At 39.9% G+C, this 15,052-nt stretch overlaps 1 protein-coding gene across 4 annotated transcripts in view; it reads right to left on the bottom strand.

Annotated features, from left to right (window-relative positions):
• Positions 1-1,886: 1,886 nt before the first annotated feature.
• The window catches only part of AMMECR1 (AMMECR nuclear protein 1), a 96,551-nt gene continuing 83,385 nt past the window's right edge, over positions 1,887-15,052 (bottom strand). For 3 of the 4 annotated variants that reach the window (XM_074551528.1, XM_074551527.1, XM_074551529.1), the window contains 3 exons: positions 10,297-10,387; positions 8,574-8,670; positions 1,887-5,521 (listed from right to left, as the gene is read on the bottom strand). In XM_074551528.1, coding sequence (XP_074407629.1) covers positions 5,407-5,521; positions 8,574-8,670; positions 10,297-10,387 — 303 coding nt within the window. In that variant the 3' untranslated portion in view covers positions 1,887-5,406. Of the gene's footprint in view, positions 5,522-8,573; positions 8,671-10,296; positions 10,388-15,052 lie in introns of those variants that run through there. The other variant, XR_012582695.1, reaches the window with a different exon arrangement.

The raw sequence follows: 15,052 nt of genomic DNA, 5'->3' as shown, positions 1-15,052 counted from the left end.
TGGCAGCCTGAGTTGAACCAAGCAAGCAATTTCCCATTGCAGGCACTGCTGATTACTGTCAGCAGCCCTCTGTAACTAATTGGAAATCAGCCTTTTATCGTTTAATACCAATAAATATGTAAGAATAACTGAGTTTCTACATCTGAAACACCCTTAATGCTACTGGCTTGGTTTGATTTTTACAGCATGGGAACTGGAGAGCTAAAGCAGTGAGAAGAGTGAAAACTCATTGTAGGAAGTGGTAATTAGCTCAGCCTTTCAATGGCCTCAGGGTTTTAGACTAGGTTTAGTGTAGGTTTTACATGGAATTTTACCAAATCTGTGAGCCAAGCTTCCATCACTGGTTTAGTATTTACCCAGGCAGGTTTCCTTTCAGATGTTTGCTACTCTCCTAAATCACAGTTTCAGAGCAAGTGAAGGAATGGCTGCATCAGACTTCACCATCCAAAGGTTACATGGATTCCATTGCTCTGCTTTCAAAGGCACTGCAGCTACAGCCAGCAAAGCTTTTAATAGAGCATGAGGCAAACAAAGCCCTTCTAAACTCAGAGCTGTTCCAGGGAGATGGAATGCTTTGTCTCAGGAATTATCCTACAGAGGAACTATGCTCCCTCTAACTCAGACCCAGTAGAAAGTGTCTCAGTGCACCAAGAATTTGGCTGAGGGACCAAAGTTCTCCAACTCAGTTTTGGCACCAGCTGTGCTGTTGCTTTGACAGAGGTTCTTCAATACCCACTGGCACAAGGTTCTGCTGAACAGTCTGGCTGTTGAGGGGTACCAGTGCTGTGTTGCTGACACCAATAGAGTTGGTTCTGCAGAAAAGCTTTACTTCAAAAGCATTTCTGCTTCACAGGAGGGAGCTCAGGCCTGGACAGAATTCCATGTGTAAAGTTAGACAAGAAGTACAAAACTGAACTGGCAATTGATATAAATACTGCTGAATACACTGATAAATAACTGATGTAGCTGATATAAATGATTTCACTGGGAGTGTTTAGTGCACGTACCTTTCTCCAGTTTGTTCCTACAGCAGACAAGACAGGAAAATATTTCTAACACACCATTAGCCTTTGACATTAACACCAGGTACAAATGCTTCAATAAAAACATTCATCAAGCCACACAGTTAAGTAGAGAAACATGAAAAGAAATGGTGATTCTTTTTCCTTATTTTATTGGGTAAATGATTTAAAAGGTAATAACAATAGTGTTAAAACTACTACAATATCTTTCCACAGCCATATCTCACAGACCCACAGATAACCTTCTAGCATTTTTTTTTCTTTTTCCTCATTTTTGTCTTTTTAAGCCGTACTTATATTAAAATGCCCATTTCAACAGTTTCTTCACACTAATAGCAATTAAATGTGGAAGGAAGAAGGATCTAGTCATAAAGGAAGGGGGTTCAGGTAATCTGTGATATTACTGTAATCAATTGAGTTGCTAAGGAAGGAAGGAAAAGACCGAGGCCTTACAAGCTACTCCAGGTAGCTCTAAGCCCACTGTGTCACCATGGCATTGAAGATAACTCAAGATGCTGGTGAACAATTTAAAGTAAGTTTGTTTTTTTTTTTTTTTTTGTAACATATAAAACACTAAAATAACTTAGAAACTAGATCCAAATATCTTGAAAAGAATCAACTTTGATATATAAAAACAGTCGTAAGTTGTTACAAAAGTTTCAAACAAAAGTTTGTTTTCTCAGTGCGTTTATGTACCAGCGCAATTACTGAGTCCAGAGCAAAGAAAGAGGTTTTTCTTTTTTATTTTTTTTCTTTAACAGTAATAAAAAATGAGGAAAACATATCTTTGTATATAAAGAATCATTGCTGGTCTTAAGAATAAATGTAACCAGAAACCCTTAAATCTGAGAGGCACACTTTGGGTTTCTCTTTTCTTTTTTTTTTTTAACTTTTTTTTTTTTTTTAACATAAAATGAAAGTCACCAGTTTATTTAAATGGAGGAGATACTCAGACTCCCCAAATAAACTTAATTCAATTAACATCACTAGCAAAAATCAGTTAGAAACTGTACAAAAATAAAAAAGTTAACACATTTAATCCTGCAGGGATTTTGTAAGGACTGGAAGGCAGGCTTTAGGAGCAGCATTTGGGCATGGCTGGAGGCTTCTTTGGTTCGATCTAACACACATAAGAGATGTAACCTACTCCAGACAACAGTTTTAAAACCCGCACAGTTGAGACAAGTAGAGGTCCATATACAAACTCCAGGTGTGCCAGGGCTGTGCCCACCTTGGCTCCAGAGCGGGCTGAGGTCAGGACCGGAGCGCCCCCCCCGCCGGAGCAGCGGGAAGGACACTGGAAACATCACCGAGTAACAGCTTCGTGTCAAGTCTATGGTTTGGTTGTCTAACTCAGTTTACAGAACAGAGTTTTTAGGAACATTAGGCAAGAGAATGAAAATAAAACCAAAAAAACCCAACAATCTCTTCAATGGAATAAGGCAAACTGAGTAGTGCTCATTAAAAACAAAATAAAAAAAAATCAGCATTTCAACTTAACAGTGAAATAAGCTACTTGGTTGTACCTTAATTTCTATAAAGTACCCCAAATGAAAAACAAATCTGTAGCTAATCCCAACAATGCAGCTAAAAGCTACTAAATGTAACTACGAGGGAATGACATTTGTGAGAGCAGTTGCTGATTAGCTTTAAGCAAACAGACCTGTGCTGTGCCAGTGCATGTCACAGTGAGCTGCACGTTTGGTACAAAGGATCCCACAATTACAGAGAAACAATCTGCAGCAGTTCAGCACAATGTGCTGAGGAGGTAGGTGCCCTAGAAACACTGTAGGTAGACTGATTATTCCAATCTTAAAAAAAAAAAAAAATCATACAATCTGATGATTGACCACAGACTCTGTAACAGTTTTTAAATTAGTGATACAAAACTCTGGTCCAGAAGGGTCTGGCATGAGCTCAGTTCAAAAGCACACCTTTACAGTTTGTATAACACCCTTAACTATATTTTTAAGCAACAGCTACTAAGAGATAGACAAAAATGCATTGTGCATTATGCTGTATACAAAAAGGAGACAAAACTATCCTTTTCTCCCCCAAGCCATGGTGGGAAGTATTGCTGACCTTGTCCTTAAAATCCTGCAGGATTGTTTATTCATCAGTATATCATTATTACACTGGTAAGAAATTCTGTATAACATCTGCATATATCGAAGATTTCTTAAAAAATCTGATATGATTTTAGATCCGCATGACCAGTCACGTGACCTTCTTGAGGTTGATTAGCACCTTTCAATACATATATATTTTTATATATAATAGATCTTTTTTAAAAAACTTCTAACAATGAGCTCATGCAGAAGCACGAGCGAGCTGTAACGAGATGACAGATAAAGATGGGGTTGGATGACTTTTTTTCGCAGCAGAATGATTCAGTTTGTGCTCAGGTTCCCTATAAGGGCAAGAAAAAAAACCAACACAACTCTATCAGGTAGCCACTTGTTCACATTTCCACTTGAAGACTAATTCATCTAAAAGTGTTCCCCAAGTAGAAACAAGACAACAATATCATCCAAAATAGCCTCTGTATAAACATTTACTCATTTTTGCAGCTTCTGGCTGGCATCTCTTGGCTCCTGAAATTTCAGGCTCTCTGCTTAAAAATTAAGGCATCGCAACTGAAAATGGTAATATTTGGACATAAATGCTGTGGATGAAGGAATACCAAAGACCCTCTACAAGAACCTCCATAGAAATTAAGTGGCAGACCTAACCTCACATAAGGGATGAGCATAATTTATCCTTATCCGACTTTGAAACCCTATTGAAACACTTTTACAGTTAATCCAATTTTTTTTTAAACTGAATTATATCTATTTGATTTTTATATATCTATGTACTTACAAACATTCATTATTCAAAGTAACTGGAATTTCTGCTTACTGTGGTTTACTCACTCAGATTAGGAAGGTCTTTTCTGTAACAGGCTGCTGTGCTGCAACAGGCAGCAGTGGGAGTTCTGCAGGCACAGGAGGAAGCAGTGAGCTCCTGCCATCGACTGGCCTTGCAAACAGACCACACATACCTTTTACTAAATCCTATTTTTACAGCAGGAAAAAGTTCCAATCGATTTTCTTTCTTCTACCGTGTGGAGGGGGATCAGAATTATTACACAGTACTTACAGCTCTCAAGCACTATTCCTGCAATAGATGAAAACATGTAACATTATGGCATACTTGTCCTGGCTCTCTCACAAGAGTTTTTTTCTTTTATTAAACAAAAGTTAACTTGATCCAACTATTCAAGACTTGATAAAATTCAGTAAGTTCAAAAGCAGATGAAGAACAAAACAGGGATTTCTCTTTTCCAAAATAAGCTTGCTAATAAAAAATAAAAAAAAAGTAAATCTCACTTTAAAGAGAAAAAAAAAGTGTCCAAAACCCTGATGCCAGAGCACCCTCAACAAGGTTTGCTAAAATGTCTGGAGTATATGTTTTCTATGAATTTTATATATAAGTATATAATTATGTTATAGTCAAAGGCACTAAAATCTAAATCCATTTCCTTCCTAATACGACATCTGCTACTCACCAATCTGTTTTTAGGACACAAATGTCACTCCTAATTTGAGTCATCACAAAGGCATCGTCTCATTACGAATGCATTCTCGTGACTACTCCTGACAGGCCTGGGCTGCCTGTGATTCCCAGCACGGGATGGGACACAAAAGGGTCCTGGGTTGGATTGTGCCCAAATCATTTAGGCCACTTGATTCTGAACATGCTGCCATGTTAACATCACCTCTCGCTGTACATGAGTCGCTTCTCTTCATCCCAAAAAAGCATTTTGCATGTCAGCCTTGGTGCTCCGGCTGTTTGTGCTGGATCTGGAGATCCTGTACAGAGCTACATGGAATCTTTACTGTGAAGGTGAGATATTGTACACACAATGTCATTAAGAATGTTATGAAAATGCAATTCATTGTCTACTTCAATACCTGAATCTGATATGTTTCATTCCCTATCACACCCATTAATGCAAAAGCCATGAATGCCTTCTTGCTAAGCAAAGCATCCCTAACTGCAATCCTTAAACTCTTCCTTCCATCCACAGTTACAGAAAGCCTTGATTGATATAATTCAATGTTAATGAAGTAGAAATTTAAATTTTCATAAAAAACCCAAGGGTATATGCTGCAAAAAAATCTGCAGTGAATCAATAAGAAAAAGGTATGGGATCTTTGTAGTAATGCAGTTTTCCCTCCCGTTGCCATGATGAGCTGAACCAACCAAGGAGCCTCAACACGGCAACGGAAACTATCATCATAAAATGGTACAGTAATAGAGATAGCTAGACCAAGAAGGGGCAGGGTCTCCTGGGAAGAGGTCTGCAGAGAGGTCCAGTGACTGGTCATGCGGCTCAGTGTCAGGAATAATGGTTGTATGGTGGAAGGGGGTGCCCAATACCATTCTGGAAGTGATGATGCTGACGATGGGCAAGGTACTCTGTGTAGCTCATCGTCATCTTCTCACTGCGGTACCTGGCAAAGAGCAGAGAGCCAGGTCAGCAACTCTTACCAGGAAGCTGCAAGTAGCACCAGAAATGCTGCACTGCTGCTTTGTTTAGTGCTAAGAGCTCTGTACTTCTGATGCTGGGATTAAGACTGACTTCAGCTGCACAAGGGAACTGCCACAAATGCCAGGGTCATTTCCTGAATCATGTGACAAATCACAATGTAACTGCTTATGAAAAAATACTTTAAGCAAACAGAATTGTTAAAAATGGTTGGCTACTATGCTGGTTGAGCTAGAGGGAATAGAGAATGTCCTGTAGCTTCAGCCAATCCTCTACAAAAATATAGTAGGAAAAAACATAAACAAGCACTATAGATTTTTGGGCTGTTTTTAAACAATCAGTATCGACTGTCTGCCAAATTCTGCTTTTAAAATTATCCCAGCTCCATTAAATATAGTTACATTCTTTTTAGACTAGAACCACAGAATATCTCCAGTTGGAAGGGACCCATCATGAACAGCGAGTCCAACTCCCTGCTCCTCACGCAACTACCTAAAACTAAACCATATGTTGAAAAGCATTGTTCAGACACCCCTGGCCTCAACAGGCTGGATGCCATGACCCTGGACAGCTTGTTCCAGTGCCTGACCACCTTCTCAGTAAAGAATATTTTCCTAATGTCCAGCCTGAACTTTCCCTGAGGCAGCTTCATTCCTTCCCTCACATTCTATAGTGGTCACCTGGAAGAGGAGATAAGCAGCTCTGTTCCACTGCCCCCTCAAGGAACCTGTAGACCCCAGTGAGATCTTTCTCAGCCCTCTCCAAACTGACCAGCTACTCCTCCTGAGTCTTGCCCTTGAGGCCTTTCACCATTTCTGGTCACTTTCCTCTCATCACACCCTAGAGTTGATGTCCTCACAGAGAGGCACCAAACTAATTTTACGAGGCACTGAAGTGAGACCAGCAGGCCTGTAATAACAAGGGTCTCCCTTCTCCCAAATGGAACAACACCTGCCAGCTTCCACTCAACTGGGACCTCTCCTGCCTCCCAAGTCAGTTGAGAAATAATGAAGAATGGTCCCACAAGAACACTGCCCAACTCCTGGTAACTAAAAGCAGAATCTAGGTCCTGACAACAAATATTCTGAATACAGTGTTGTCTGTATATATATATTCTGCACCAGTATTGTCTGACAGTGAGGAACACGAGGCACCAGTGGCTGCTGGGCCTTGCAGAGAAAGCAGCAGCTCCTCTGCAATCTGTGGATGGTACATGGCACCAGTGGCTGGAACTCCCCCATGGGACACAAGGAGGGGCTCTGCAGTGACAGTGACACCAGGGCCACTGCACAGCTCTGCATCCCAGCCCCTCTGACTGCTCCCAGTGCCTCTGTGCCACTGGTTGGCTCTCTTTCAAAGGGAGTGACAGACTCAGGATCAGCCTAAAGCTTTCTTCACACACAAGAAGTTTACTTTATTTCAGAATCCTTGAAAAAGAAGTTAAAGACCCTTATTCACTCCTCCAGTAGATATTTTCATATATGACAATAAATTATTAAAATGGGGTTCTACAACAGGTTGCCTAATGCTGGAAAACAATTAGTATTTTAACAATGCTGTCTAATCTGTCAGCAGCATCTGAGATTTTAAGCAAGTAAAACAGTCAAAAAAACCCTTTTTCTGATATGTTGAAAGAAATTATGGTTTGCTCATTTCACTTATCAGGCAATTGATTGTGGTAGCAGTTTCATTATTGTGAACTTAATTACACTCAACATAAGGCTTTTTGTGGGGTTTTCTGGGAGGAGTAGGGTGAACTTTAGGTGTTTTTTGTTTGGTTTTGTGTTCCATGCCATTGCTCCAAGCAAAATCATGCAGCAGGAAGAAAACGTGTGCTATACAGAATTTTTGTTTAATGGAAAAATATGCTCCTTATTTGCTGAGGTGCACAGAAATGATCCATTGCATTATTACTCTCGCCCTCAGCTATCTCCAGATATACTTTTTGAAAATAAGATAACAAGGTTTACAGCTGGAATGAATTAAAGGGAGACTGGGGCTCTGCACTTAGAAATTCAGCTGGCTTCTGTAAATCCTTCCTCCCTACTTTAACCTTCAGAATAAAATGTTTCCCTTACTTAGAGCCACTCCACCGTAGTTAGGTTCCTATAAGAATCCAGAATTCCAAACACTCATTGAGACCCCAAATTTTTATCTCCTTGAAGAAGACAAATGGTCAAAATTTCCTTATAACCTAAGATTTAAAAAAAATCCTATTTCTCCATGCATGACTAAATAACGAGTTCAGCAGTCATTTAACACTGCAGGCTTATACAAATAAATAGGTTTAAACCATTCCTACAGACATTCATACAGACTCCTCTACCCTCCACAACCTAAGGACAACATTATGGGCAGAGTTTTTGCTGCTAATTCTGAAATACCTTGGCTGCCACACACTAAGGGGCCCTCAAGAACCTCAAGAAAAACCAAACTAAACTGGTATGAAATAAAATATTAAAGTCTTGTCCCCACTCCTGGGAATACCCTGACACAGTTTCACTAGAACACTGGCTGTGGAAGCAGTGCATGGCTTGCATGTCTCACACCTCAGGATTAGGGAAACCTGCACTCCACAGGGCATAACCCTGAGGTTTCTCTGAGGATCCAGGGCTCTGAGGGGCCTCCATGGCAATGCAGCAGCAGCCCCACCATGCACCATCTGCCCAAACAAATCCAACAAGAGCAAGTAATCCCTGTTAACCACAGCTCTGAACACCCACCACAGCCAGAAATCCCTCTGTGAGAAGGCAGAGCTAAACCAGCTGTGAACAGGCAGAGTTATCAGCCCAGATCTGCAGGAACTGACACACCATGGTACTGAACAGCCACCCCTCACTCCTGCTCAGGGGATTCACTCCTCCCTGTGCAGAGCCTCTCCTAAGCCTGCACTGCTCTTGGGGAACAAAGCAACCACAAATGTCACATCCAGGAGAGTTCACCATTACATCTGCAGGAGCACTTACCAGGAAGGAGCATTACAAGAACAGGGCTGTGTGTGGTATCCCAGTGCATACCTGGTTAGCTTTATTGTTTTCCTGAATTCATTAGTAATTGGAGCTTTGTAGCCTCCTTTCCTCAACAAGGAATCTATGGTTTGAATGTGGTCCCATCCTGTTGAATTTCACAGTAGCACAAATTAGTGAGAAATGAAGCAATAGGAAGAGATGTTGCAAAAGCACAGTACAGTGTGTGGTGCTGTAGAGGGTGCAAGGGCTCTGCTGGCATCTGGGATAAACCAAAACATTCTTCCCTACTTGGGGACAGCTGAAGGAAATACCACATTTAGGATTTCTTTACACACACAGCTCACTCCACAAACAACATATATTTCTCATCTCATAGCTGAAATACTTTAAAAGTGAACCTACTCTACCCAAATGTTCTAAAATGGGTGTGTGATACAAAACAAAACTTTTTCAAAGCATTCTGGTATGATCATGTATCACAGCCACTTTTGACGTTATAAATGGTTATAACAATATGGAAAACTAAATTTATGTATAGCATTTAAAATAATAATTAGTTGAACATGTGAAGAGAACTTGAAATCAGATTTCTTCATAAACATCACCTCACTTTACAGAGATATGGCTGACTTTAGAACAACTATATATTATAGGTGTCTAGATAATGCAAGAAGCAATGGATTTAAAATACAGATTCATTACTGTTCTCAATAAAATCTTCATGCTATCCCAAGCCTCCTTTAAGGTTTAAAAGACTCTCATATAATAAATAGCTGTTAGACATAGTATTTCCTAAAGACACAATAATTAGTCACACTGTTACATTAAAAAAACTGCAAAAAACACAGTAGAATTGAGCACATGCAAAATTCAAATAAGTAGTTCTGGAGATTTTAAAGAATCAGATTGCAATTCATGGTCTACTAAAACTGTTCATAAATTTAGACACATTTCCTCCACAATTCCTGAATTTTTAAAAAAGCTTAGAATACTCCTAGACTTTTATGAGACTATCTGGAAACAGAATTATCAATTAAAAAGAATTCTCAGTAAAGGTATCAGCTGAACTCTTTGTAGATAAACTTATATATAAAAAGGTAAAAAAAAGCAGCAGTAATGCAAACTGTAAAGAATTGAGACACACTATCAACCATGGAAATTAAAAAAAATGAGTGTTCAGAGTCAGAAAAAGACTGCTCAACAAAATCTACTCTAGTTTTTTAAATTCATAAACTTAAGTCTGTGCCTCTCTTAAAAGGACTTTTAACAACATTCTTTTGTACTTCCATATTGAAAATACTTTCCTTCCATCCATTAAAAACCCTGGGAAGTCAGTGTTTGTAACATGAATTAGCAGAAAGTACCTAACTGAAAAACAACTTTATCATCAGGAATTCAGGAATAAATAATGATTAAGATAATTGCCCAGCCATCCCAATGCTAACCAGAGCTTCTGCATCTCCCTGATATCCCAGCCTAGCAGCCACACAGAAATTGGCAGCTTTGAACAGCTGTTAGCCTGTACCATTCCTCCACATTTTATTTTCCTATAGCTCCATGCATTTCTGACTGGCTCAAAAAACAGCTACAGTTTACTGAAGCCCACTAGGAGACTGACACAGGCATGTAATTGGCATTTTATATAAGAGTCTTCTTACAATTAAACACTGCTCCATCATGAGACATCAGGGCAAGGTCAAATACTGCATTTTAGATTTACAGGAATGTTAAACTCTTCACCAGATCATAGGAAATAAAGTGCAACAATGACCTTGCTCCTTGGCAACCTCGGGCAGGTAGGTGGCCGTGCGCTTTGATCCTTTCTCGTTGATGAACTCTATTCTAATGCCATGCACACCCACCTGCAAGAGATTGGCACCCGTTAGTACAGCACACAGAGACAGCATGGCAACTGGCATGGTGAAACCCAGAACAGTGGTTAGCAGCATTTCACAGAGTTTCAAGGAGGAGGCCCTGCAGTGGGTGGCATCTTTTGGAGAGGTGTTCACTTACTGCCATGAAAGCTCAGCAGCAGCACAGGTACACAGGATGTTCCTCTGCTCCTCACCACAGAGCTTCATTCCTGGGCTGGAGGAAATCCAGCTGAGGAGCTAAAGTTGTTCTGTCTCCTCTGACACTGCCACCATTGTTGTTGCTGATAAAATCACCTGGTCACCAGCTATAATCTGCAGGCAAAACAGCTGCCAAATCTAATGAGGCTTCAATTAAGAGCATTAATTTTGTTCAAAGCAGCAACTGAACAATCAAAGATTTGTCACACTATGGACTCGAGCCTGGAGCCTTCAAAATTTTACCTCATGTATGAGGAGGAAATGGAAATATTACAAAGTACCCAGCCTCAAACTCCTGTTTCTGAGCTACTAAGAACTGCAAGGTGACAAAATGACAGCACAGAAACCAGTATTACTAATACCAAGGAGCTGGGTGCAGATAAAAATCAAAATGCCAAAAGCATTGGGAGAAAAAGAACCAAGAGGCTGGGCACATTTCCAGGGCATTGTTTAAGGCCCCTGTTTTCAGATTACAGTAATTCTGTGGAGAGTACCTGCACTGGGATCAGGCCATAAAAGATATTCCATTGCCAGAAGGTTTTCAGCTGCTTTTGAATTCTGTGCACAAACACAAAGCATTATTAGATGGACATTTTTATGCCCACATAACCAAGATGTTATTTCCATTTGAATCCCAACACTGCATGTGAAAATGAGTCAATGTTTTAAAAGGATATCACGTTGTTTGGTGTGGCACATCCTTGAGAACACAAATTTAATCGAAAAATGCTGTACAATTTTCTCCAGTAACAATTTACTTACTTTATCATAACTGCAGGGAAGTCAAAAACCAAACAAGGAGTATTTACAAAGCTCTACCACTTCTTCAATTAACATATTTGCTTATATTAAGAGTTTAATTTCAAACTTTTCACTCTTTATATATGATATGAGCAGGGGAAATGGGAGGAAGAGTCCCTTGTAGCTGGCCATGGCCATAACCATTCTTCCCTACGAATCTAACATTGTTCATAAATAGGAAAAATGTAACTTTGTGACTAACAAATTTAATTCACTGCAACTTTTAACATATTATTTCATTACCAAACATTCCTAAACCCCAACTTTCATTACATTGATATATATAATCACCAGAGAGATTACATCTGTACACTCAGAAAATACAATTATAAGCCCAAAGGCCTTAAAGTAAAATGAAATTATGTTAGAAGCTGAAAACAGCCTGCAGAGTTTATGCCCAAACCAGTAAGTTTCTGCAGCTGGTGATTGTGTAACTGTCTATGATTAAATATTTCCAGAATCCTGCAGAATATAAGATTCTAAATGCTACACAATGCTTTGCATAATAACCAGGAGCACTTAGTGATGCACTGAAGTATGATGCAACATTCAAGTTGCATCAGTGCTCTGGATGGTTCCCATTAACCAATTTAATGGAATTTTAGGCCCCATGTCTGTAGAAAAAGGATGTACAGCAGGGGAGAATTTCATAGCATCCTGTGGAGCATGAATTCCAACTGTGTAGCTGGGCAGGACAAACAGCTTTTCATTGTTCAATTCCAGCTAGCAGGCTTGACTTAAATAAATGGAAGCCACACACAAGCAAAGTAAAAATGATCCACACTAAGACTGGCATGGGCACAGTGTGGAATTTATTTTCCTCAAGAGACTGGTGTTCAACTGATGCAAACTTTTGTGAGATTTCCCAAAATAGCCCTCTCCAAGATGGGAGGTAGGGGCTGGGTCTGTGGATGGCATTAGCTGCCCTGCCACCAGGACCAGCAAACACCTTCCTACACAGCCTCAGCTCTGCTGCTCAGACTAAAAATACTGATGCACTACAGGCAGCATTCTGCAGAACAACAGCAGCTGTCTGTGAAGTTCAGAAAAACAAACCAATCTTGTGCACAGAGAGCTGGAGTTCTGCCTCACCTATTACCATTCATTAGGGAAACAAATGCCTACAGGTACCTCTGGAGCTGAAAAGGGACCACACAATTGCTGCTTCAGCCTCCCACGTGGATAAGAACCTATTTAAATTGTTGCTATTGGGAGAGGAAAACAAGATAAGGAGAGAGACAGGCAAAAAACAATCCCTGACAATAGAAATATTTCTATGGAGTTTTAGAGCATGAAATACTGTGTTCTATCTGATCAGTTGTGTAAGTGGCCAGAGGCCATCTAAAATTAGGTTCTGTGACAATATCAATTAAATTAATAGACCTTTCATTACATCTAAGGATTGCATTAAGCTACGTTATTTTACTTCTGAAATTACCTTTACAAAACTTAAGACTTTGTTGTGTATTTAAACACATTCATATTCATTTATACACAATATTCTTTATTCCCATACACCTTGGGATAAGAAAACATGTCACATTTATTGTTTTGCCAAGTACCTATGTCACTAGCCAGACTACTGCCCACAATACCTCTCTTTTTATATATCTAAGAAAAAATGGTTCCAAAGCCTCCTCTGACAGCAAAGCTGAAGCACCACTCCTGATGGACTGTTCTGCCCCAAGGCTCCAAAAACAGTTCATTAATTTGTTCCTTTTGGACTGACTCTCCAACCACACTGAGAGGAAGAAACAACATTATTCTCATTAGACTGTCCATGGGGAATTTGGATAAGCACCTCAACATCAGGCCTTGTTGACATTTCAGTTTCTGTGGACTCCTCTGTGGAGTAAATTATCATCCAAATAATGGTTCTGCTTGGTTATATCTACTGCACTGAAATCTGTAAGTTATTTGCACGCAATCACCACTAATTAGGTTAAGATTAATTAATTGTAAAGCAGTTGATCAGAAATACATTAAAGCAAGTAACAAAGAGCCTGTTACAGAGAATCCACATGGAATGCTCCAGAGCTGGAGCAGTGCAACACCCCCTTGGTGACGGGAACAAGCATCTGCCTGTTCCTTTTGTCCACTCACTTTCTGTGTTCTGCACCCCAGAGCTGCTGCACAGCCCGTGCCCACGTGCCAGTGGCACTGTGACACCCTGCTCTGGGTTAGGGACAGCTCTTCTTTTGCCAGCTCAACCTCTGCAGTAACCTAGAAAAAAGGGTTTTTCCTTTTTTTCCAACAAAAAAAGCTGACCTAGAACTTGTACAGTATTCCTTGTGATCCCACAGAACAGTAAATTTCCCCTTTATTTGCCTGACTAATACTATGGAAATAGCAGTACACAAATGTTTTGGAAATGCAAACCTTCAGATTAAGTGACTATTGCTACTTTCTTGAAGCTGATCCCACTTGGCATTAGCTCAATTCCACAGCTTTTTAGCCCCACATTTGCAGTAAATATGCTGGATTCTTTCTGACTATCTTTAGTAGCATCTAAATACTACATTCTGATTTAACAACAGGGGAAAAAGACTCCTCAGGAGCTTTGTTCTCTACTTCATGTCAAGCATAATCATTCATTTACATACATGGAATCACTGAATATTGTCCAAAGAGAATAACACTGAGATCCAGACCTTCTCAGTTCTACACAACAGAAGCTGAGAGCCACTGGTGTTGCTGCCCTTGCAGGCAGGAAAGAACTTCCACAACTCCTGAATATACCCAACTTTGTCAACAATGAAAAGCTGCCTTTCAGGCAACATTATTGGCTACAGCTATTTAAGCTAATATTTAAACCAGTGCACACAGGTTAAAGGCCTTTTGTATCAAGACAGAATGTACAATTCTGCAGATTTTACTTTACTAAGAACAGCAACTTTGGGGCCAAGAGCTCTCCCAAGGTATTTTAAGGAAGAGCTACTGCTTAAGTCTAGCAAAAAAGTTCTTTGTTATAATTACATACAATTGCAATGCTTTAGGATCTCCTAATAAGAAATGAGGAAAGGGTCAGAATCAGCAGTTCTGAATTAGTTTATGTAGGGAAGGAATGACTGCTATCAATAGCACATATTTAAAAATAAATGGTCTTTATGACTTGTCTTGTAACTAGTCCTTTGCTGTCTGATCTTTAATAAAAATGCACTGGTGTCACCAAAAACCCTCACATGTTTGAGTTTTTCCTGCTGTCCATTTCTCTGAGGTGGAAAGGCTGTGCAACTGTGCAGCTCCACCCCAGCAGCACCTGGGCCACACTGGTCAGTCATGGGCTCTGAGAAGCAGAACTGGAGATGCAGCTCTTACCCTCCCAGTGTTCCTTTCCAAGCCCTACATCTGCTCAGCACTGCAACTCAGACAAAGTCACAGGTATGTAAGAATGCTAAGTTGTATTTCAGGAAGCATCCTTGTGAACATGGCATTGAAGTGGTCCTTTAAAGATGTGTACTTTCCTCTAATTACTTTTATAAAAGATGAAAATGCAGTCATATGAGAAGTCATGTGGGAACTAACAGCAGTGAATTCACACAGATTTCCTGTTTACTTGATGGAAGTTTCTGCCTAAAGGGTTTCACATTGCTTTTTACAGCTGAAATATTCATTTATTTTGTTTGGGAAGGTAATTTTTTAATGTGAGAAAAC

Source organism: Zonotrichia albicollis, chromosome 14 (genome assembly GCF_047830755.1).
Source record: "Zonotrichia albicollis isolate bZonAlb1 chromosome 14, bZonAlb1.hap1, whole genome shotgun sequence".
Classification (NCBI taxonomy): domain Eukaryota; kingdom Metazoa; phylum Chordata; class Aves; order Passeriformes; family Passerellidae; genus Zonotrichia; species Zonotrichia albicollis.
Note: the sequence above shows the minus strand (reverse complement) of the source record. Positions and strands in the feature narration are given on the sequence as shown.